A 24394-nucleotide genomic window follows, 5' to 3' on the forward strand; every position below is an offset into this window, starting at 1 on the left:
TAATGAGGTGGGGTGAAGCCCCTTTCCACTTAAGAGTTGTGGTTAGCATTTTTTTTTTTTTTTTATCACTATACAGCCACTACACTAGTAATGAATATTATTTTCCATGTTGCCCCCCCTGTGCTATTAGTTTTACGGCCTTAACTGCATGGACTGGAGGTCTGGTCATTTGTGACAGCTGCCTGTGGGTTTGGGCCAACTGGGTTCCACCCAAACCTTGCCTCATTACTAATTAGGAGAAATCCTTTTTATGGATGGTTGTTACTAGAACAGATGTCTCTTTCTGGAAGATGAGATAAATAGAAGGTGAATCTTCCAGTTGGGACACAGACTACAATAACCAGACAGGGTGTCGCGTACATGCTTGTAGAGTCTGACATGAACAGGAAGGCTCTTTTACAGTTTTGGCTCAGGGACCACTGGTAGTGAGACAGTGGCCGTGGGAGTGTAGTGGGGTATGAGTACCTGTAAGGTGTCCAGCAGACTGTGCAGATAGGTAGCTGATGCTTCACCAGAAGTGGACCAGCTGGCCAGGACATCGGATGGCAACAGGTGCAACAGACCCGGTACAGGCAGACTGGTAATTGCTTGGCTGGTAGATGACTGGCCACTAGTGCAGAGCAGACTGTTGGACATTTGGCTGGCAGATGACTGATAGAGACCAGGTAAGTAGCAGGATGGACAGGGCAAGACGGGATGCAAGATCAGACAGGCTGAGTCTACAACAGCAGGTCAGCTCAGGCATAGACGGTAGACAGGAGAATGGTTGGAAAACAGGCCGAGGTCTGCATCGGAGAAGCCGAGGTCAGGGCAGGTAGCCATTCAAGTGTGGTCAAGACAAGGTGGGTCAATTACAGAAGTTAAGCACAGGAAATGGTACAGCATACACAGGAAACCCTGTAGATCAGACAGCAACTGACCAGTGCAGCTGCTCAACTTAAATGGCCCATTTAGTGTCAGTATTAGGTGCGTGTGTCTGGGCATGCTTGTGCGCATGCCTGTGTGCAGCTATACATGCACTCCATCTGCATGAAGTGCAGAACTTCCCTAACACAGAAGTTTAAACCCTTCCCCAGTTTTTTTCAAAGTGGGGGAAAAGAAAACCTTTTAGCTAGGGATACATTTTAGAGCAGGGGTAGGAAACCTCGGCACTCCAGTTGTTTTGAAAACTACAAATGCCATTATGCTTTTGCCTCTAGGAGCCACACCTGTGATTGTTAAAATCTTGCAATGTCTCATGGGACTTGTAGTTTCACCACAGCTGGAGGGCCCGAGGTTGCCTACCCCTGTTTTAGAGCAACGTGTAAGGCAAAGCAACATATTTGATTTAATCCTTCCATCCTCTGCAGCACATATTGCTTTTCCTCCACCACTCATCCATTTAACTTCAGAGCAGGAAGGCAATATCTACTACTTGGGATGGGGGAGAATGGAATGCACCCATGGGATTGTGTTGGGCCAATCATCAATGCAGACACTTGGAGAGTTCATAGCCCTTTGTAAAGCTAGCAGGATAGGGGGGGGAAAAGATTCCTACATCAACACAAACAAGGTGAAAGGAGAACCCCCCCCCCTCCACTCCACTCCACTATTCTGACATTCTGAGTGTAGGGAACTTGTGATTAGGCAGATGTTACCAAAATGTACCAGTCCCACCCCACTTCTTGGATGGAGCACCCACACGCCTGTCTTGTTGCCACCATCTAGGACATGTTTTTCCTGGCCACAGAGGCCCGCTCACACATTTCCTGGGCTTGAGACCTAACACTTGAAATAAAGGAATGTCCACACTGAGATGTATTTTTAGCACTTTACTGCAACTTTATACTACTTCCATAACATGTCACGTTTGGCATACTACCAGAAACTTCAGCATGGAACACCATTAGCCTGAATAGACATTATGTAGAAGTTTTTCCAGCGTGGAGCACAGCTCCCATATTTAAGCTTCTCTTCCCCTCTACTTTTCTCCTAGGGAGAACCACTGAATTGGGGCCAGTTTTTTCTTGTATACCAAGTAGGGATGAGCCGAACCCCCCCCCCCCCCCCCCCCCAGTTCAGTTTGCATCAGAACATGTGAACAGATAAAACATTTGTGCAAACACAGTTAGTCTATGGGACATGAACGTGAAAAATCAAAAGTGCTCATTTTAAAGGCTTATATACAAATAAGTGCCATAAAAATTGTTTGGGGACCTGGGTCCTGCCCCAGGGGTCATGTATCAATGCAAAAAAAAAGTGTTTCCATGTTTATAACAGTACTGCAGCAAAAAGACATTCTAAAGGAAAAAATGTAATTCAAAATTACTCGCGGCTATAATGTATTGTCGAATCTTAGCAATATACATAAAAAATCATTGAAAAAAAACAGTGTGGGTCCCCTCCTCACCCCCCCCCAGTCCATTACCAGGACCTTCGGGTCTGGTATGGATATTAAGATGAACTCCATGTCAAAATTAAAAAAAAAAAAAAAGTCCCCCCTCCAAAATCTATACCAGACCTTTATTCGCACATGTATCCTGGCAGGTCGCAGGAAAAGAACCATACCAGGCCACATGCCCTCAACATGGGGAGGGTGCTTTGGGGTCCCTCCCAAAGCACCTTGTCCCCATGTTGATGGGGACAAGGGCCTCATCCCCACAACCCTTGCCCGGTGGTTGTGGGGGTCTGCAGGCGGGGGGCTTATCGGAATCTGAAAGCCCCTTTAACAAGATCCCCAAGATCCTGCCCCCCCATTCACCAAAAAGTAAAAACAGCAGACCATTTTTGACAATTCCTGTATTTAAAAAAAAAAAAAAGTGTCTGCGATGTAAATACATCTTCAATCACGGCGCCGACAGGCTGAGAAAAAAGTAAAAACTCTGCCTCCATGGGAGGTGACCCACTGACTGCCGTGTTTTGCTTCATGGCAGTGGAATATTGATGCACAGCAACAAGAAATTTTTATATATATATATATATATATATATATATATATATATATATATATATATATATATATATATATATATATATATATATATATATATATATATATATATATATATATATATATATATATATATTCTACTTTTTTTTTTTAATTAAATCATGTGCTGCGCTATCCCCTTAATGATCTGCTGAACCTGCAGCAAAAATCTAAAAAAACAAAATTGTTAAAGTGATGTGTCTATAAATCGAATCCCAAGAATATAATAATAATCTGTAAGCGACTAAATTCTTCATTCAGCTTTCAACATTATATAGCGTGAATATACACACATTTCATAAAATATAAATATTGATACGAAAGTGATCCATAAAGTGCTCAAGTGCATATAAGTCTGTGATACTCTGACCACCCAGGATCAGTTTTCAGTGTCCTTAATACAGCAATAATAAACGTGACTTGATAGGTGACTGTGAATATAGCGATCTGCAGCAGTGAATACACTCAAGTGCTCCCCACCCCAAGGTAATGGCAGCTCACCTCAGAGCGTGTGATCTCGCAATTAAAGCGGGGGTCCACCTATCTATTGTAGGTTTTTTTTTTTTTTTTTTTTTTTTTTTTTTTTTTTTAGTTCATTCACAAACTTTTCTTCTCAGCATTACATACTCACATATTGTGTGTAATATGTCCGCCTGTGTCAGATTTCGTCGGAAAGAATAACTTATATTATTCACTGCAGGCGGTTTCCATCTTCGTTGTGGGCATTTGAAGCCCACAAGCATTTATTTCCTGGATGCGGTGAATGCTGTGCTCCCAGCATTCACCGCTCGTTCCCGCACATGCTCAGTGGCATCCTGGGAAGCCTGAGACTAGCTCCCAGGAGACTGTGCGGAGTCTGGGAGAGGCTAGAAACACGCCTACTCCCACGGGAAGAGAACCAGGAAGTGCAAAGAAGAATAGAAAAATAAAAGGTAATTACGGCGATTTTAAATTTTTTTAAACGGCATGTCAGCATCTAGGCAAGGAAGAGAATACATACAGATATTGTTCAAAATTTGGGTGGAACCCCGCTTAAGTTTGGTCAATACACGCTTTTGAATCATCAAAACAGATTCCAGGTCAGGTTGCAAGGTCCAAACACTGCTCAAAGATGTAGCCTCCTCACATATAAATATCAAAATGAAACTCCATAGTGTGATACCGTTTTAAAATATTTTATTTACTGCAAACAAAGCCCTATTATAGGGTACTCATATGGGTCTGGAGAGTTAGTGCAGCGCTCTATAGCATGCCTTAATAGTGCCAAGCCGTGGATTAGATCGTGTGCTCCTACTCCATAAGGTAGACCAGCTGTCGTCTGCGCCGCCCAATCCCCACCCCTACCAGTGTCGATACAAGGTAAATATTGTATCTTCATCAGGGGAGATGCAATATTTCCCTTGTATCGACACGCATAGGGGAGGGGAATGGATGGTGCAGGAGATCGCTGTTAATGAAAGCGTAGACTTGGGCAAATAACTACATAACTACATAACACTAAAAGTTGTTTCAAGCATTTCTACACGTTTTGTGCTTTAGTGACTTTTCGGCATTATGTAGAGTTTATAAAGGATTAGCAAGTCTGAACAGCTTACTGTATGTGGAAATACTGAGAGAATTTTGTTTTTATGAGATTAAAACCATATTTTTCTACCAGATTGTTTTCACCTACCCTTTTAAACACATTTGTGTACACTGGCTTGCTCCGCTGTGGCTATTTAATACAAGTAGATCAGGAACTTGACTCTCTGTTTTTCATTCCAGTTTGTGGCATTTCTCAATTTGAGAAAATAACTTTTTAATTACTTTAACAAGGACCAAATGGTTAATCTGTAATCAGACACAGATGAGATTATTTTCTCCTTTCTTTTAACTAGAAAAAGAATGTTTTATCTGTCGTGAAGCAGAGAAGAAAGGCCAAAAGGAATTGCACAACTACTGTGATTGCATAGATTTAGTGGGACATCAGCAGTGTTTACTGACATGGATTCAGAAGGTAAGGAATCTCCAGTACATTGTATCTAAATACTTGCTTTCTTCTTCTTCCCCTCTTTTTTTTTTTTTTTTTTTTTTTTGCAGCCCCCTTTAAAAGTATGCAAAATCTCAAGGCATCCCAGTATAAAATGTAAATGTTGTTTATCAACGGGAAGCCTGAGACAATGCACACAATTGCCTTGATGAATCATTGGCCACCCTTCTTGTTACAATACCCCCCCCCCCCCCCATTGTGTATAACTATATACCTGTCACTATAGTTGAGAGCCACCCCCATGACAGAGTTGCAGAGGGTGGAAGGTAGAGCAGGTCTGGAGGAAGTGGACCTCTTCTAAAGGCCTGCATACCACCTGCCTTGGATCAGTGCCATGCATTGCCGTGGTGCAGCTGGCCACCAGCACAATAACAATGAATAACAACGAATGTTGCTTGGCATCATGGCCCTAGAACATTTTTGGCTGTTAGGTGCTGGAGTCCAGACCACCTGTACCATGGCAACTCATAACGCTAAATTGAGTATGGGTTTGTATCATCACAGGGTGGTACTGTGGCTACAAAAGTTGGTAACAAAATGCCACATCCAAATTTCCTTACAAAAACTCATTATGGTAATCCAGGGCAAAATGTGTCCCCTGCTCATGGCACCCCTATTAAGAAACACTGTTCTACAACATATAGTGTTAAGACTGCAAATCCTCTCTCCTTTTTGGGGGACAGATTCTGCAATTCGGATTTTAACTGACCAGGGTTAATGACGCAGATTGTGATAATACTCCAGAGTACGGGGCGTGGCCTGACCTGGCATGGAGACGGACGTCTAAACCCGGAGCTCCGTCTACCACGGGAGACACTCTACGAAGCCTGGAGGTATCCTCACACTACACTACCCCTGGATAATGGGCACTGCCTCACGATCCTCCTCTGCCTCCCGCTCGAGGTCCCCCAGGGATCTTACCGGGTCACAAAGCCGCCATATACCGGAGATGTTCAGAGCCGGCAGAGGCAATATGGCGCCTGTCCCTCACGGCCCCCCACACTCCGGAGCGCAGCCACTGCCACTAAGCAACACATCTGGTTCTAGTCAGAGCCGCTCCAACACTGAGAGGGACGGGATTGTCCTCACCCCCCAGCCCCAGCTCAACATCCAGGATCTAAGATCGATCGCTGAAGACATTAAGGACACTTTATCCGCCGCCATCGCGGAGATGCGGCTGGATTTTCGCGCCTTAAATGATCGAGTCCTGAGACTGAGACTCACGAGACCGTGACTGAACACCATGACACCGCCATCCACTCAGTCACTGAGCGCATCGACTCCCACACAATGCAGATGCGTGACATGCAGCGACACTTGGAGGACCTCGATAACAGGGGTCGGAGGCATAATCTCCGTGTCAGAGGCCTTCCAGAGGCCATTGAGGGGGAGCGGGTCTCTAAAGAAGTAGTGAGCCTTTTCAATGGCCTTCTCCACCGACCTCCGCAAACCCCCATTCAAATGGAGAGAATACACCACGCGCTGCGCCCCAAGGGAAGGGAGACAGACCCCCCACGGGACATAATCTGCTGCATAGTAGATTACAAATTAAAGGAGGAAATCCTAAAGCAAGCCAGGGGCAGTCAGCAGATTACACACGCGGGGGCACATATCCAAATCTACCAAGACCTATCCGGGATTACCCTACAACATAGAAGAGACCTGAGGCCACTCCTGGACGTCTTAAGGGAGAAATGTATTCTCTACAAATGGAAGTTTCCCTTCTGCCTCTCGGCCTCCAATAACGGCCGCACAGCGCTCCTCAAAGTACCAGAGGACCTGCCTCATTTCTGCGCCACACTGGGAATTGCCACAGTGCCAGTGCCTAATTGGTATGCCGCTTTTCGCATGGCCCCATCACACTTTGATCAGTCGAGAGAAGAACCTATGGAAGCTCAAGAGTCTAGACATCGCAGAAGATGCTCACCCTCCACCCACAGGAACCAGCCCAACTATCGGAGCGGTCCTGGAGCTGACTACATCATCACCTCCCCACGGTCCAGGAGGAGGTGCAGGGACCGCTAACATCTGGATGCAGGGATTCTCCCTCTTTGTTACACTTTTATTTTGTTTAGTTCTGTTCAGTGCCTTATCTGAATGTCCTTCTGTTACGAGACCCAATTTTTGACTCTCATATAACACTCAAGCTGGGAATACTCTAAAGGCTGTATTTTGTCTTTTCTACCACATCCGTACATGTATACTGGGTCACAGGACCTACACGGGGTACCCTTGGTCAATGTCATGCCCTCCTGTCTATTTGCAGATCTGCATTCAGTGCGCCACCCACTTAACCGCTCATGACTCCCTGGCTACAGCCTTAGGGCATAGTAATGAACTACTCCTGACCTGGCACTACAATTCCCACAAGTCTGAGCGACCTCAGACGCCGCCTGGTGACACTCACGGAATCTCTTAAACCGCACCTACTGCGGTGGACACGCACGGATCTCTCGACTACGCAAACTCCAGCACTACACTCCCACCCGAAGGGACGAGATCTGCTCCTCACCATACAACAACAATACTTGCGCACAGTCGAACTCAGAACTCCCACTTGGACCGCCTGTCCTACCTAAGGCTCCAGATATATCACCCTCAAAGGAACCGACCGGCCGTTACGCCGTAACGGACGCCCACTTACCTCGTCGTCAAGTTGTTTACGGACTCACACCTGCACTATCCCGGTAATATCCCAGCCGCTAGGGCAAGATTCTAAGTATAAGTTTTATTTCTTGGTTTTCCTTTTTCACTTTATTTCTTTATTTTCAGCACAGTGGACTGTTGGCTCCATAGCTGACCTGCATCAGTTTATTTTCTTAGCAGCTCAGTGTAACATACTAGTTGTTAGAGGTTAATTATGCTGTTATGATGGTTAAGGTATACGTTGATACCCACAAGTAACCTCCCCAAGGCTAAACAAATCTTCCTATTACATGTTTTTAGTGTTGCACAGTTCAATTTTCAGCTGGCGCCGCCGCCCCCCCCCGCCTTTCACGGAACCTGGGGTTGGCGTGGGGGGGTGGGGGGTGGTCGGTTTGGCACCCTCTCACCTGGATGGGGAGCCTGGCTGACACTCAAACCTCCCCACTGCTAGCCTACACACTACTCACAGCTAGGGTTACCTCTCAACGCCTCACTGCTACCGGAGCACCGCCATATTACTGCTCCTGCACGTTGGGACGATGACCCACCCATTATGGGTGATCCATTAGGTATACCTCCCTTACACTACAAACCATCCCGTGGTGACGACTCACATCCCGCTCGAGGACCGTTACCCTCATTTAGTCCCTCACTGCCAGGGTTTTTGGCCAACCCCCACACGGACTCGGTTAGGGGTGTTGTCCCACACGGTGGGACTCTCTCTCTGCACGTGTACCGTTCCACACCGATTGCTACCCACGAGGTTGTTGGATAAGTATTTCCACACCTCTTCGGACACTCTCCGGGTACGCACACACCTGACTCACATACACCTTCAGCCTTCCGGATTTCACCCCCCCCATTGCTACCCACTTCTTACCGCCCCCCTCCACTCATGGCGGGCACACAGGATACCAACCTTCCTATGGACACAACTACACAACAGCTACACTCACTCAAATTATACTCCATAAACATTCGGGGCCTTAACGTTCCGGAAAAGCGATCCAAACTCCTCCATTCTCTACAGCAAGCCAAAGCTCACATCGCACTAATACAGGAGACCCACTTTCGGTCGGATTCTATCCCTAAACTTAAAAATCACTACTTCCCCACAGCATTTCATTCTTCCAACTCGGAAGCTAAATCGAAAGGTGTCACCATACTCCTCTCCAAAAATTGCCCACTCCAAGTAACGGACGTACAAACAGACCCAATGGGACGTTTTCTTTTTATTAAAGGCACCCTGAACCAAATACCCCTCACCATTGCAAATATTTACGCCCCCAACTCTGGACAGGTAACCTTCTTCCGTAATACTCTACAGCAACTCTCCAGCTTCCAATCAGGAACCCTTATCGTGGGCGGAGACCTTAACGTTTCCCTATCCCCCTCCATTGATACTTCAAATGGGACCTCTTCCCTTTCCTACAGGGCCCTAAAGTCGATCAAACAACAATTTCATAATCTACTACTCCATGACACGTGGCGCACGCTACACCCCAAAGAAAAAGATTTTACCTTCTTTTCCACACCACACAATAAGTACTCAAGGCTTGACCACTTCTTTCTCTCCCAGACAGATCTCTCGCACCTCGCCAAAGCAACCATTGACCCGGCCACCCTCTCGGACCACAATCCCATCTCCATGACTTTACGACTGAACGCACCCACCAGAAAAACACATATCTGGCGACTAGACAGCTCCCTATTGACCGATGAGATACACGTTCAGAGACTGACCACTTGCCTTTCCAACTTTTTTCGGGATAACTCGTCACAAGACACGGCTCCCACGGTTACATGGGCAGCTCATAAATGTGTCGTTCGCGGGGAACTGATGGCTATAGCTGCACACCGTAACAAACTCAGGAACTCCCGCCTGGCGGAATTAATGGCTCGCATTCGTACACTAGAACAGACACACAAGGCCTCCCTCGCCATTTCCACACTTGCTGAACTCTCTCAAGCTAGGGAAGAACTCTTAGACGCACTGACTACTGCGGTCAAACGTAAGTACACCTTATCACAAAAGCTGTATTACGAATTCGGCAATAAAGCCGGTAAACTATTGGCGAGGGCTCTCCAATCCAAAAAAGCTTCTCACACCATTCATAAACTTATTACTCCCAAGGGAGAGGCAGTGGTCACCAACGAGGGCATCTCTGCGCAATTCGTACAATACTTCACCAAGCTATATAACCTCCCGACTGCCCAAAGTACTGATGAAGCGGCTAACCGTAGGAAGACCCTAACTGATTTTTTAGCACGATTTGGCCCCACTCCGCTCACCCCGGAGGACTCGCAGACACTAGACCTCCCAATAACGTCGGACGAAATCCTCCTTGCCCTCAATCATATGAAGACAGGCAAAAGCCCGGGACCGGACGGCCTCACGGCAGCATATTACAAATCATTCCCGAACATTCTCTACCACATTTAACCAAAGCACTTAATGACCTTACAACAACCTCGGTAGCTCACAGAGATCTATTGGAAGCTCACGTCACCCTCATCCCGAAACAGGGCAAAGACCCCACCTTGGTCCCCAACTATCGCCCTATATCGCTCCTTAATGTCGATCTAAAACTATACGCGAAAGTTTTGGCCAATCGTATCATCCCCTTCATCCCATCCCTGGTGTCTTTAGATCAGGTCGGTTTTGTCCCGGGCCGCGAGGCTAGGGACAACACCACGAAGGCCCTCAACATTCACCATTGGCTTACCAAAACTGCCACACAAGGATTCTTTCTCTCGTTGGATGCAGAGAAGGCGTTCGACCGGGTCGCTTGGGATTATATGGAAGCTACTTTACAGGCAGCGGGATTACCACCGCGCATGCTAAACATGATTCTAGCCCTTTATGCTTCCTCGACCGCCAGACTCCGGATTAATGGTGGCTTGTCGGACGCCTTCTCTGTGTCCAATGGGACGCGACAGGGGTGCCCCCTATCACCCCTTATTTTCATTATGACGTTAGAACCCCTACTTCGTAAACTGAGAGAAAATCCCGCTATTAAGGGCATTAACATCCAACAAAAACAGTATAAGCTTGCAGCGTACGCTGATGACATTCTACTTTTTCTGACAGACCCTATCACGACCATCCCTAACCTTCTAGCGGACTTTACCCTTTTCAAAACTTTATCCAATCTACAAATTAATTTTGGTAAATCCAAGGCCCTCAATATCACTTTACCAATGGAGACGGTAAATCTGTGTAGTAGTAATTTCCCATTTGTTTGGGAGAAATCCGAAATACTATATCTCGGGATCAAAATCACAACTGACCTAAGAGACCTCTACGCCAAAAATTTTCTCCCCCTACTCCGTTCCATCCAAGGCGACCTGCAGAAATGGAATCTAGGTTCCTTTTCTTGGCTGGGCAGAGTAGCAATATTAAAAATGAACATTCTACCCAGAATCCTCTACCTCCTTCAAGCCCTTCCGATCTCGCTACCTGCTTCCTTCTTTGCCTCCTATAAAATTATTTCCCGAACCTTTGTGTGGGCCTCCAAAACTCTACGTATTGGCTGGGACAGACTAGTTCTCCCTAAAAGATTGGGGGGTCTGGGTCTCCCAGATCTCCGCAAATATCACTGGGCCTGCCACCTGACCAGACTGGTGGATTGGCATATACATCGTCCCTCCAAGGACTGGATTGCACTAGAAGCATCATTCGCACGCCTACCCTTAGCCAACACAATATGGATGACCCACACCAATGTTCCCAAAGACTTCACTACTCACCCTCTCATCGGGACCACGCTTTCACTGTTCAAAAGAGCATGCCAACTGATGGCCTTCACACCCTCACCAGGCCCCATGACCCCTCTAGATGACAACCCAGACTTTCCTCCGGGTCTTTTCCTAAAAGACCCTGCCCCTGAGACGCTCAGTTCACCAGCTAGAGCACAGACATTCTTCCAAAACGGGTCTCTCCTCTCTTTCCCCACACTTGTAACTACCCTGCCTAATTACGACATACCCTTTTACAAATATTTGCAACTAAGACATTTCCTCCAACCCTCCAACCAACACTCTCACTGGCACAGAGATCTCACACCGTTTGAATTCCTTTGCACTTCACAAGAACCTCAAGGCCATCTAATTTCCTTAAATTATGCCCTACTGTTTTCAGATCACAAGATCAAGGATGACACCCTTACACAACAATGGGAAAAGGACCTAGCCCTAGATCTCACCCCCAAAGACTGGGACCACATATTTACCCTCATGCACAAGGGTTCCATTAATGTCACGACGCAGGAAAATAGATACAAAATCTTCTCGAAATGGTATCGCACCACCGACAAAATCCACCACTTCCACGCCTCTGTTCCTTCTACCTGCTGGAGGTGTAATAAAACCAGAGGTACCCTGCTTCACATCTGGTGGGAATGCACTCTTATCCAACCCTTCTGGTCAGACATCCATAAACTAATCTCCCAAATTACCACATATACTCCGGATTTCTCCCCCGCCCGATATTTACTACACCACATACAAGGGTCCCCCACTTCATACAAAAAATCCCTAACTATTCACCTGATCAATGCAGCCAACCTCTGTATTCCTGCACGGTGGAGAAACCCCCCCCCCCCCACAGTTCAGGACTGGATTCGCAGGGTAGACCGAATAGCTGAAATGGAGCAACTCATTTCCCAAGCCGCGGATACCCCTACCAAATTTCAGGCCACCTGGGCCTGTTGGACTCATTATAGAAACTCACAAACACAACAGGCCTTGAGCTGGCCACCCCCTCAGACTCTCTGAGGAACTCACGCGACGTGTACACTTGTGTCCCCCCTCAATAACAGAACTGCCACCCCTGTCCTCCCTTGCCTCTTACCTCCCCCCACCAGCTATACTGTCCTGACATTTTTATGAAGCCTAAAACTTGCTGTATCTCTACATATCACACATGCCTTTCCTCAATATCAGTTTTACACAGCTTTCCCCCGAGCGACCGACTCACCCTCGGTCCGCCCTACACTTTGGACGATTTCACTTCTTCGTACAAATTCTAAAATTCAGTCGCCATGCCGTTATTCTACATACCACATGTGCCTTGTCATACATCCCGTTCTCGTTCACAGCTAAGATCCTGTTGGGGGTGAACGGAAGCGGGATTGCTCATAACGCGTTTTGGCCTTGCTCCGCAAATCACACCCGCCCTCTCTGAATCTGCATCCATAGCTGTAAGTGGCGATACCTACTTTATTATACTGTTGTAGTTGCTCTTGTTCCTACTCTTCTGCTTTATATGTGCATATTGCCTATTGACTGTTTATCTCTCAACGATGTATGGCAAACTTTACATGTTATCCTGTAAAATTTCAATAAAATCTTTTGAAAAAAAAAAAAAATACTCCAGAGTACAAAGGATGGCACTGGATTTCTGGCAGTATAGACACTTTATTGTTTTGTTTGTATGTGTGCGGTTTTTATTTTTTACTTTTTCTCTGTGTGTGTGTGTGTGTGTGTGTGTGTGTATATGTGTTTTTGTTTTTTTGTTTTTGTTTGTTTTTTTGCATTCATTGAAAAAATCTAACAAAATGCTTTCAATTGTGTCATTATTTAAGATAAAAAAAAAAAAAAAAAAAGGGGACCTCCTTAGGATAGCCAGCATTAGAGCTTACAACACTTTAAAGAAACTATTCTTTTCAACAATCTTCCTTAAGGTGCATGAACATTTTTGGCATCTTGGATGTAATATCAGCAGCCCCTGCCACTCAAATGGAACAATAAATAGTAATCGCCTTTGCTCCTCCCCCAGCAGCTACAATAAAAGGTTATGTGGTGAATCGAAGGGAGGAGTTTCTAGCACAGACAGCTATTGGGCACTCCCAGAAGAGAAGAATACTATGATGTTCAATGAGGGAGGCAGCTGTGATTCAGGAAGAAGTCAAATTTGTTAGCAACTTCAAAGGCACATCTGTCTCAGTAAGTCAGGACTGGAAAAGTCTCATCCAGAACTAGAAGGCGGCACTATGCAGCCTACCTGAGAAGGCCCCTCCTGTTTGTACCCCCTTTTTTACAATGTTTTTGCATCATTTTTCTATTTATTTATTTACCATATATTTAAAAAAAAAATTTGGGGCCCAATTGGGCCCCTTTGGTAGAATATCAATTTTAAGACAGAGAGACTGAGGACAGATTTCCCCATCCCCTTTCTCTGCAGTCTCAGCTGCACTGGACAGTAATTGAATGGGAAATGATCGGTGCTGAGCAGCTTACTGTTCAATTACAAACTGAAGCCTAGTAAACAGTTTACTATGCTTCAGTTGTGAATGAACACAGTGAGTGATTTAGAATGGATCACTCACTCTGTTCATTCTGAAAATGAAGGGGCCAGTTAATGACAAATTACGGGTCCCTTCTCCAGTCTCTATTCTGAAATATCCCCCACAGCAGCTGGCAGGAGAGGAGGTAAGCCAGGAGTACTGTGAGGGGGGGGGGGACGACACAGGGAGCACATGGGAAGCCGTGCAGCGGAAAGAGAAAACTTCATTTACTGATATGGACCATCATTCTTCCTGCAGCCGCTGAATGCCGGCAGGAGGAGAGGCAGCTTTCAGTGGGGGGATTGATACCTGTAAATGCCGTCCCCCCTGTCCAAGTTTCTGGGGTCAGCAAGAAAGGATTGCGGTCTACCCATCACCTTCCTGTGATCGGTGGGAAGGATGCAATGCAACGGGTTGAGAAAGTTTAGTTCTGCTTTAACATCTGTTCAAATCAACACCGAGCCCTTTCCTTTTCTAATGTCAGAATCCCAGTGACTCTGTGGTGCCAATTTGGACACGCATTAGGGCCCTGGTACAGGCTTTGGTCTAAGTAGGTATGAATGCATTTATTTGAAAATGAATGCAGGTACTTCACTTTGGTGTTTACGCATTTTGTAGTATCTGACAGGTTCACTGAAATTTGATGTCCCCTATGAATTATATCCTTTTACCCTTTATCTCCAAAGAATGTCCCCCTGAATAGAACTCTGCCCTGTGTTATTTGCAATTCTTTGCTGTGTAACCTCTCCTTGAGATTACACCTCCCCTTTTAAATTTACAAATGAACAAATCCAAAATCATTGATACATGAATGTTATGTAGATTTACCTTGTACTAGAGCACCAAGGATATTTTAATTACATGTACATTCTCGCAGTACTTTGTGACCCATTGTGATGGGAAATTGTAATGAGAAGCCATTCAACAAGAGCCATTAAAGGGGTTGTAAACCCTCTTTCCTTTGTTATTTTTATATTAAAAAAAAAAAATAAAAAAAAATGCCTGTACGTCCCTGCAATCGTTTTGCACAGAGCAGCCCTGATCATTTTCTTCTGGGGCATCCTGACGGGACACTCCAGGCCTCTCCTCTTCATCAGGTTCTCCCACAGAAAGCAGCTTTCCATGGGGGCTCCCTGTGGGCTCGCTCCCGAGTCCCTCTGCTGCATCCATTGACACAGACAGTGGGACTCGGCCCCGCCCACTTTTCTCGTGTCACTGGATTTGATTGAGAGCAGCGGGAGCCAATGTCTCCTGCTGTTATCAATCTGTCCAATGAGGAGAGACAACGGCTGTTGGGACCACTTGCAGTTCAAATTTCAGATGAATCAGCATGAATTGACTATAATTCAAGCAGTGTATGGCCCACCTACTACATTCTAATTTAAGATAGAACACAACTGTACAAGGCAGGGTCGCTACACCTGTATGAAGCTATAACTGCTGTTTTAGTAGAAGGAATAAAAATTAATCAAAAGAAAATCTGGTGTGTAATAATACATTTTGTACAGTTATAGAAAACAAATAAACCCTCACTTCTTTGCCATGACTTTATACTATGTAGTGTGTGTGTGTGTGTGTGTGTGTTCTTTTTTTTTTTTTTAAATAATGCTGTAATCTGTGCAGCCAAACTGCTCCGGATAAGCAAGCAAGCTTTTTGCTCCACTAAGCATAAGTAGTTGTTCAAAGGCATGTCAATCATGACAAAAACTTTGATTTTTGTATGTTTTATGGCCAACACAGTGAAAAGGTTGTTTACTACTTGCAGTATAACTTTATGCAGCTTTATGTAAAAATGTAAACACAAATGGCATGCACATCAAAGAAGGAGAGCTTATGCAAATAACGAATTCAGCACAAGTTGTCTCCAGCTGTTTTGCTGCATAGGTATCCCACTAATCTACCCCCTTTTTTAGTCATTGATCTTTCATCTAAAGTAGAAATTACTGGTTTTCAAATACTATGCATTTGTACTTTCCTACAATGCCCTTCCCAATGTGTGCAGTACTCAACACTTATTCCCATGATCCACTATATCATTGTGACAACTAGATGTTTGACAGTCCATAACTGTAGCCACTAGTGCTGTGAGCAAGTTGTGTTTTTATTGGAAAAACCCTGTTGCAGGATTGTAAATCTATCCAGCTTTGGTATTATTCTCGCATCTATGGAGAATGAGCAGACTGTCCAGCAGAGAGCAGTAGGAAATTATGATTATCACAGGTTAAACAACCTCATTTTAAAATTAGGTTATTCTGAAGCAGGTAATGCCGGGTCCTGTTTTTGGTTTTTCCCCTCTTCCCTCCCTATAGCATCGATATATTTGTTCTGTAGGCTGCAACCACAGACATCTACAAATGTTTGATTTTTGTAAATATATATATATAATAGTGTGTGTGTGTGTGTGTGTGTGCATATATAATGTATATGTATGTGTGTGTGTCTTAAAGTGTTACCCCCAACGTGTTTCATATTCCTGATATGTGTCTGTTGTACAATGTATTTGTGTTAAAAAAAAAAGTATCCTGTTCTCTTTGTATTTCTCCCTTTGTGTAATATACCCAGTGATCTAGCCAGTCCCTCTGCTTTCCTATTTCAAACTGACCACGCTAGGCATGAGAGCACATCTTTCCTAGAGTGGTCAATGTTTTGTCTGTGCTGGGAGCACAGCCTGCCTATCCTCCAATGGCCAAGACATGTGTTGACATGACCCCCTGCACAGGTTTTCACTGGAAATAGCTATGTACAGCCCTTTCCTTGCCTCTTGCTGACACACCCTCCTGCAGTCCCCACCCCATCTCTCTAAGTCCCTTATGCAGCTGAGAACAGAGAGTCACTTAAAAAAAAGAAAAAAAGGTATTTTATCCATATATTATACAGTCCAAAATGTTTTCCCTTGCATTTCTATTTTAAACGGAATGGGTTGTTGGGTCACATACTTTAAAACTCGTGGATGCCTCTGTTTTGGTTAAAGTGGGGTGTGTTTTAAACTAGACTGCAGACCATGTTGATATCTAAACAGTGTTTTTAATATTTTAAAAGCAAAATCTATACTTACAGGTCCCAGCACAAAGACAATGAAACTGAAATGATCATTTGTGTGAGATAGACCCTAGATGTATAGGCATATTTGATCACAACAGTTGGGAGTAGCTTTTCTTTGCAAGCCTTCCAAATAGGAATGAGCGAAACTTGATTTAGTTTGTTTAGCCAAAATTTCAGTGAAAAAGGACAAAATTAGCAATTTGGTGAAATGCAAGGGGGATAATTGGAAAAGCCAAATGAGACGAGTTTTACATAGTTACATAAAGTACATGGCTAGTCTGGTTGAAAAAAGACAGTTCAACCAAAAAAAAAGGGAGGAAAAAGAAAAGTGTTACAATCCTATATACACAATCATATACCCACAGTCGATCCAGAGGAAGGTAAAAAAAAAAAAAAAAAACAGAAAAGCATGATCCAAATTTCTCCAGCAAGGTAAAAAATTTATTTCTGATCCCACAAGAGGCAATCCAATATTAACTGAATGGACTTTTCCTATAAATATTAGTATCCAGTTATATTAGTACTTTTAGGAAAGAATCCAGGCCTGCTTTAAAGCAATCCATTGCGCTGCACAACACCAGCTCTCGAGTCAGTCTATTCCACATTTTTCACAGCTTTTACTGTGAGGAATAGGGGTGAGCTTTCTGTTTGGGTCTAACATGAGTTTGACTCGAACATTGGCTGTTCGCCTGTTTGTCGAAAACCGAACATTATGGGCCGTTCGCGCCAAATGCGGGAGCGCAGTGCATTGCTGTATGATGATTGGCCAGAGCATGCACCATGACCTGCATGCTTTGGCCAATCACAGCGCCCTCAGCTAAGAGAGCCATAAGTTCGCCAATCATGGCTCAGGGTGACCACGTCGGCCTTGTGTAGTGTGTTGTTGGCGTGGACGGAGAGAGTCTCATTTAGATTGAGCAGGCAGGCAGGCAGGCATATTATTTAGTTAGCTGCAGTGTAATATATATAAAAAAGTAAAAAAAAATAAAAATATATATATAATTTTATATTATATTTATACAGATAGTCGTGTGTGTGTGTGTGTGTGTGTATATATAGATATATCTCTATCTCCACTGCATATAGTTTAGCTATATCTCACTGCAGGCCGTTCCCGGTGTACTGTTTCTAATATACAACACAGGATTTCCATTGCATCAGAGGGAGGGCAGGGTCACCTGTACACGTCACTGGGAAACCCAGGCATTTCCCCTTGTCAGAGAGGGACGGGGTCACGTGACGGGTGGCCCCGCCCACAGCTACATAAGAGCTGTCAAGCTGGCGCCGCGTCATTGGCTGGGTGCCTACGGTGGATCCTGTGCGTGTTCCTCGCTGGAGATCATCCATCGCTGGAGATCGAGAATTGGATTACATCGCTGGAGTAGGAGCATGGATTTATTGGATTATATTGCTGGATTCTCTCCCTTTTTTTTTTTTTTTAATGTATTTTTTTTTTTTTAAATAAAGGACTTGTCCCAAGCCATCTCCTGTGGTTTTATAACATTTAGACACTTTGACACTTTCTTTTTGTTAAATGGTAGGGGTACAATGTACCCCTTACCAATTCACATAGGGTGGGGGGGCAGGATCTGGGTGTCCCCTTTGTTAAAGGGGGGCTTCCAGATTCCAATAAGCCCCCCGCCCGCAGACCCCCACAACCACTGGGCAAGGGTTGTGGGGATGAGGCCTTTGTCTCCATCAACATGGGGACATCCTCCCCATGTTGAGGGCATGTGGCCTGGTACGGTTCAGGAGGGGGGGCGCTCTCTCATCTTCCCTCTTTACCTGCGACCTGCCAGGTTGAGTGCTCGGATAAGGGCCTGGTGATGGAATTTTGAGGGACCCCCACGCATTTTTTTTTTTTTCCAATTACTTTTATGTGTATTGTCGGGACCGATAATTCATTAATAGCCAGCACTAGCGCTAGCACTTTTAAATGACTTTTTTTTTCCTTTTAGAAATGTCATTTTGCTCTCTGACTATTATAAACATGGGAAACATGCGCTACTTTACAGGCATACTATAGACACCCCCCAGGTACGAAATTTAAATATTTCACTTTTATTGTTTCACTTTAAGCATTATTAAAATCCCTGCTCCCGAAAAAACGGCCGCTTTTAAAACTTTTTTTTTGCATTGATACATGTCCTCTGGGGCAGGACCCAGGTCCCCAAACACTTTTTATGACAATAACTTGCATATTAACCTTTAAAATTAGCACTTTTTTCATGTTCGTGTCCCATAGACTTTAACGGTGTGCCGTGTTCGAACAAATTTTTTACCTGTTCGCATGTTCTGGATGCGAACCAAACCGGGGGGGTGTTTGGCCCATCCCTACTGTCTATGCCTTATTGGAAAGAGGTTTTTTACTTCCTGCATATTCAGCAGGAATTGAGAGAAGTTTTTCACAGGGAGATCTCTCCTTTTTGATTCTGTTTCAGTAATTCTGCAAAATTATTTGATTCCCACTCATCTTCAGTCCTGGAGACAATGGCCATAAGGGCACAGAGGGTGGATCTCCCTAGTGGGAACTTGTACAGCAATAAAAACCTGTCAGGGGATCTAAGCTCATTCTATTTAAAAAAAAAAAAGTTTTGGTCTTTGATCTACTTTAAGTTTTGTTTCTGTTCTTTAAGCTGTTATTATTAAACACAATGAAAGTACTAAAAGTAAAGTTATTGGTTGTGCTGTCTTTATGTGGGTGTTTTAAATAATCCTGTGGCTAGACAAATTCTGTTTTATATGAAATCATGCCACTTTTCTGAATGCCAAACCAAGATTACTCATCTAAAAGTATTTCTCACAACACTGAGTCAATCCATTTTATTTTTCCTTTTTTCTCTTTGTCATGTAATGTGAGCAAATGCTACCGTTAATGGGCCTTTACACTAATGACACTGTTGTAGACTGGAGGCAAAGCAAATTTCTTAAATTTCAGCCTTTGATATGTCTCATGTGGATCTAGCCGATATTGGGCTTTTAAGAGAAAAGTATACAGTAACTAGTTCAATTGACATCCTTCCATGTGAATAAAGCAGGCAGAATTGTCCTTCTGTGCCCGTGATATATATTTTCTAACAATTCCCATTGCCTTGTATATTCTGCTTGTGGTGGAAAACATCTAAACATTTTTTGAAGTTGTCGATGCTCTTGGCTAATACCAGTTCCAGGAGAGGGAGAGTTCCACATTTTTATTGTTCTAGTAGTAAAATACCCTTTCTGAAATATAAGTTTAAATACTACTTTATTCTAACCTCAACTTGTGGTGGTGTCCTATTCAGGTAGGTTGTAGAGTAAATAGTTTATTACTGAAGTCACTACTTTTTTTTTATATATATATATATATATATATATATTTACATTGTAATCATATGCCCTCTTGCCTTTTAAGAGCCTCTTCTCCGGAGTGAATAACTGTACTCTATGTAACCAATCCTTAAAACTGAGATCCTCCAACCCCCTTATTAAATTTGTTGCCCTTTGCAGAACTCTTTCTAATTCAACAAAGTCTTTCCAGAGGATTGGTGATCAAACTTGAACTGCATATTCAAGATGAGGCTTAGCCAGTGTTTTGTAAAGAGGTAGAAATATTTATCTCTTGAATGTATGCATGACAGTATTTTACTAGCTTTGATAGTGGTGGCTTTGCATTGCATACCATTGTGAAGTCTGGATCTACAAGCCCGCCTAGATTCTTTTCCATCACTGATTTTCCCATGGAAACCCCTCCTAATGTGTATTTTGCTTGTATTTTTTTTTTCACACCCAAGTGCATAACATGACATTTCTCAATGCCCAACCTACTATTTTATCTTTCTGCAATGATTCTATATCCCATGGCAAATTTATTTTCCTGCATAAAATGGTATAGTCGGCAAAAAACACAAATTGAGCTCTTAATCACTACTTCTGTATCATTATTAAACATAATGAACAGTATTGATCCCAAGATGTATCTCATGGGCACACCAATCACAAACTTAGTCACTTATCTCACTAATCTCTACTGTCTGGACTATACAAGAGGGGAAGGAGGAGGGGGAGGACTGGTGCCCAGAACTGGACAGCATACTCCAGGTGCGGCCGGACCAGAGTCTTGTAGAGTTGGAGAATTATCGCTTTATCCCTGAAGTTAATCCCTTTTTTAATGTATGCCAATATTTGTTTAGCTTTGTTAGCAGCAGCTTGGCATTGCATGCCATTTCTGAGCCTATCCTCTATTAGGACCCCCACATCCTTTTCCATCCTAGATTCCCCCAGAGGTTCTCCCCCTAGTGTATAGATTGCATTCATATGTTTGCCACCCAAATGCATTATTTTACATTTTTCTACATTAAACCTCATTTGCCAAGTAGTTGCCCACCCCAATAGTTCAGATCTTCTTGCAAGGTTTTCACATCCTGCAGAGAAGTTATTGCCCTGCTTAGCTTAGTACTGTATGCAAATACAGAGATTGAACTGTTTACCCCATCCTCCAGGTCGTTTATGAACAAATTAAATAGGATTGGTCCCAGCACAGAACCCTGTGGGACCCCACTACCCACCCCTGACCATTCCGAGTACTCCCCATTTATCACCACCCTCTGAACTCTTCCTTGTAGCTAGTTTTCAATCCATGTACTCATCCTATGGTCCATGCCAACGGACTTTAATTTGTACAGTAAACGTTTATGGGGAACTGTGTCAAATGCTTTTGCACAATCCAGATACACCACATCTACCGGCCTTCCTTTATCTATATGGCAACTTACCTCCTCATAGAAGGTTAATAGATTGGTTTGGCAAGAACGATTCTTCATGAATCCATGCTGATTACTGCTAATGATACAGTTTTCATTACTAAAATCTTGTATATATACTGTAAAATCTTGTATATAGTCCCTTATCATCCCCTCCAAGAGCTTGCATACTATTGATGTTAGGCTAACTGGTCTGTAATTCCCAGGTATGTATTTTGGGCCCTTTTTTAAATATTGGTCCTACATTGGCTTTTCTCCAATCCGCTGGTACCATTCCAGTCAGAGTGTCAGTAAAAATTAGGAACAATGGTCTGGCAATTACTTGGCTGAGTTCCCTAAGTACCCTCGGGTGCAAGCCATCCGGTCCCAGTGATTTATTAATGTTAAGTTTCCCAAGTCTAATTCTAATTCTGTCCTCTGTTAGCCATGAGGGTGCTTCCTGTGATGTGTCATAAGGATAAACACTGCAGTTTTGGTTACTGAAGCCCACTGATTCCTTCGTGAAGACTGAGGAGAAGAATAAATTCAATACCTTCGTCATCTCCCCATCTTTTCTAACCAGATGTCCTTCCTCATTCTTATTGGGGCTAATATGGTCTGTCCTCCATTTTTTACTGTTTACCGTACTGTATACTTAAAGAATTTCTTGGGATTTTTTTTTTTTGCTCTCCTCCGCTATGTGTCTTTGAATGCTGATGATGATCCTAGAGCCTTGTATTTTTTGAAGGCCTTCTCTTTTGCTTTTATATGCATTTTTACATTGGCGTTAAGCCATCCAGGACTTTTGTTCGCTCTTTTAAATGTGTTACCCAATGGGATGCACTGCATTTCAAAAGAGCCAACTTCCCTAAACTACTAACCTTGCTATAAGATATAAATTGGGATAAAATCTTAGGAACAAAGAACCTGCTCTTATTTAATATGCTCTTAAAGCAAACCCATCTCTCCTCTGTATTCTTTGTTCTTAAGATTTTATCCCAATTTATATTTTCTAACAAGGTTAGTAGTTTAGGGAAGTTGGCTCTTTTGAAATTCAGTGTCTTCGTATTTCCCTTATGTTTCATATTTGTGTGATTTTATACTGAAGCCAATTGACCTGTGATCGCTGTTTCCTAAATTGCCCCATATTTCCACATCCGTGATCAGGTCTGTATTGGTAATCTGTAGATCTAGTAACGCTTTATTTCTAGTTGGTGCGTCTATCATCTGACCCATGAAATTGTCCTGCAAGACATTTAGGAACTGGCGAGCCTTAGATGAATGCGTGGTTCTGTCTGTCAGGTCACCTTGAGGCTAGCTGACCAATGCACACCGTTGGGATCAGGAGTGCACCGCAAGGTAGTGGACCCTATGGCTGACTGCTGCGGATGGGAGTCAGGGTGGTAAGGAAGGCAGGGCCCCTGGATCACCAACACAGATCCCACTGGGGTTAGAGCATAAGATTCCCTGGGGCGCGGAGTCTAAGAGCCAGCAGGTGTTCACCAGAGCCTCTAGTCATGAGGATGGACTGGGCTGCAACTGGCTCAAGGTCGAGACCCCCAGGATCCCCCAGCTAACACCCACAGTAGGCAACAGGAGGATAGGGATAGTAAAGGAATAAGCCAAGATCAGGGCCACAAGCAGACAAGGACAACAGAGTTCACGCCAAGGTTCAAGGTCACAGGCAAACAGGGATAGTCGGGGACACGCCAAAGGTCAGGGTCATGAGCAGACAGAAATAGTTGAGAAAACACCAAGGTTGGTAACAGAAAAAAACGTAGAGCACACGGCAGGCAGGAACTGGAAGCCAACCTGGGACCAGGTTTAGAGGGGAACTTCAAATGAAACTTCCTCAACAAACGAGGTGCAAAGACCTCAGAAGCCATGATCCACGACATCTCCTCAGGACCGAACCCCTTCCAATGCACGAGGTACTGGAGAATGCCTCTACAGAGTCAGGAATCCAAAATCTGGCTAACCTCGTACTCCTGATTATCCTCAGAGACCGACGCTGCAGCAGAGAGAGGACGAGAGAACTTATTGAGGACTAAAGGCTTCAGAAGGGCAACATGGAAGGAGTTAGAGATTTTGAGGCTTTTGGGAATCTGGAGCTTGAAACAAACCGGATTCAGTTTAGAAGTTATGGTATACGAACCAATGAATCTTGGGGCAAATTTGAGAGAAGGAACCAGGAGATTGATGTTCCTGGTGGAGAGCCAGACTTTGTCTCCTGGCTGAAGAGAAGGCGGCTTATGCCTGCAACGGTCAGCAAAACACTTGAATATGTTGGCAGCTTTCTGGAGGGAATCATGAATGTCAGCCCACATTGAATTGAATGATTCCTGAACAGTAGCCAAGGCTGGAATGTCAGAAGAACAGGTCATAGGAAGAGGGAGTTGAGGATGTCTTCCATAAACAGTGATAAAGGGTGTTTTCTGAGAACTGACGTTGACATGATTATTGTGGGAGAACTCTGCCCACGGGAGTAGTGATGCCCAATCATCATCATGAGCCGAGACCAAGGTACTCCTGATTAACCCTCTCAGTCTGGCCTTTGGATTGGGGATGGCAAGAAGAGGTAAAATCCAAGGTATTGTTGAGGGATTTGCAAAAGGCTCTCCAAAAACGGGACGTAAACTGAACACCCCTGTCCGAAACGACATGGGAAGGAACACCATGAAGGCAGAAAATCTCTCGTACAAAA

At 44.1% G+C, this 24394-nt stretch overlaps 1 protein-coding gene across 1 annotated transcript in view; it reads left to right on the forward strand.

Moving 5' to 3' along the window:
- Positions 1–24394, forward strand: part of LOC141103514 (uncharacterized) — a 693174-nt gene that overhangs the window by 34899 nt on the left and 633881 nt on the right. Inside the window, exon 2 of the mRNA XM_073593189.1 lies at positions 4846–4964. Within this exon, the coding sequence (XP_073449290.1) occupies positions 4846–4964 (119 nt within the window). The remainder of the gene's footprint in view (positions 1–4845; positions 4965–24394) is intronic.

The sequence above is a fragment of the Aquarana catesbeiana genome, linkage group LG07 (assembly GCF_042186555.1).
Source record: "Aquarana catesbeiana isolate 2022-GZ linkage group LG07, ASM4218655v1, whole genome shotgun sequence".
NCBI lineage: Eukaryota > Metazoa > Chordata > Amphibia > Anura > Ranidae > Aquarana > Aquarana catesbeiana.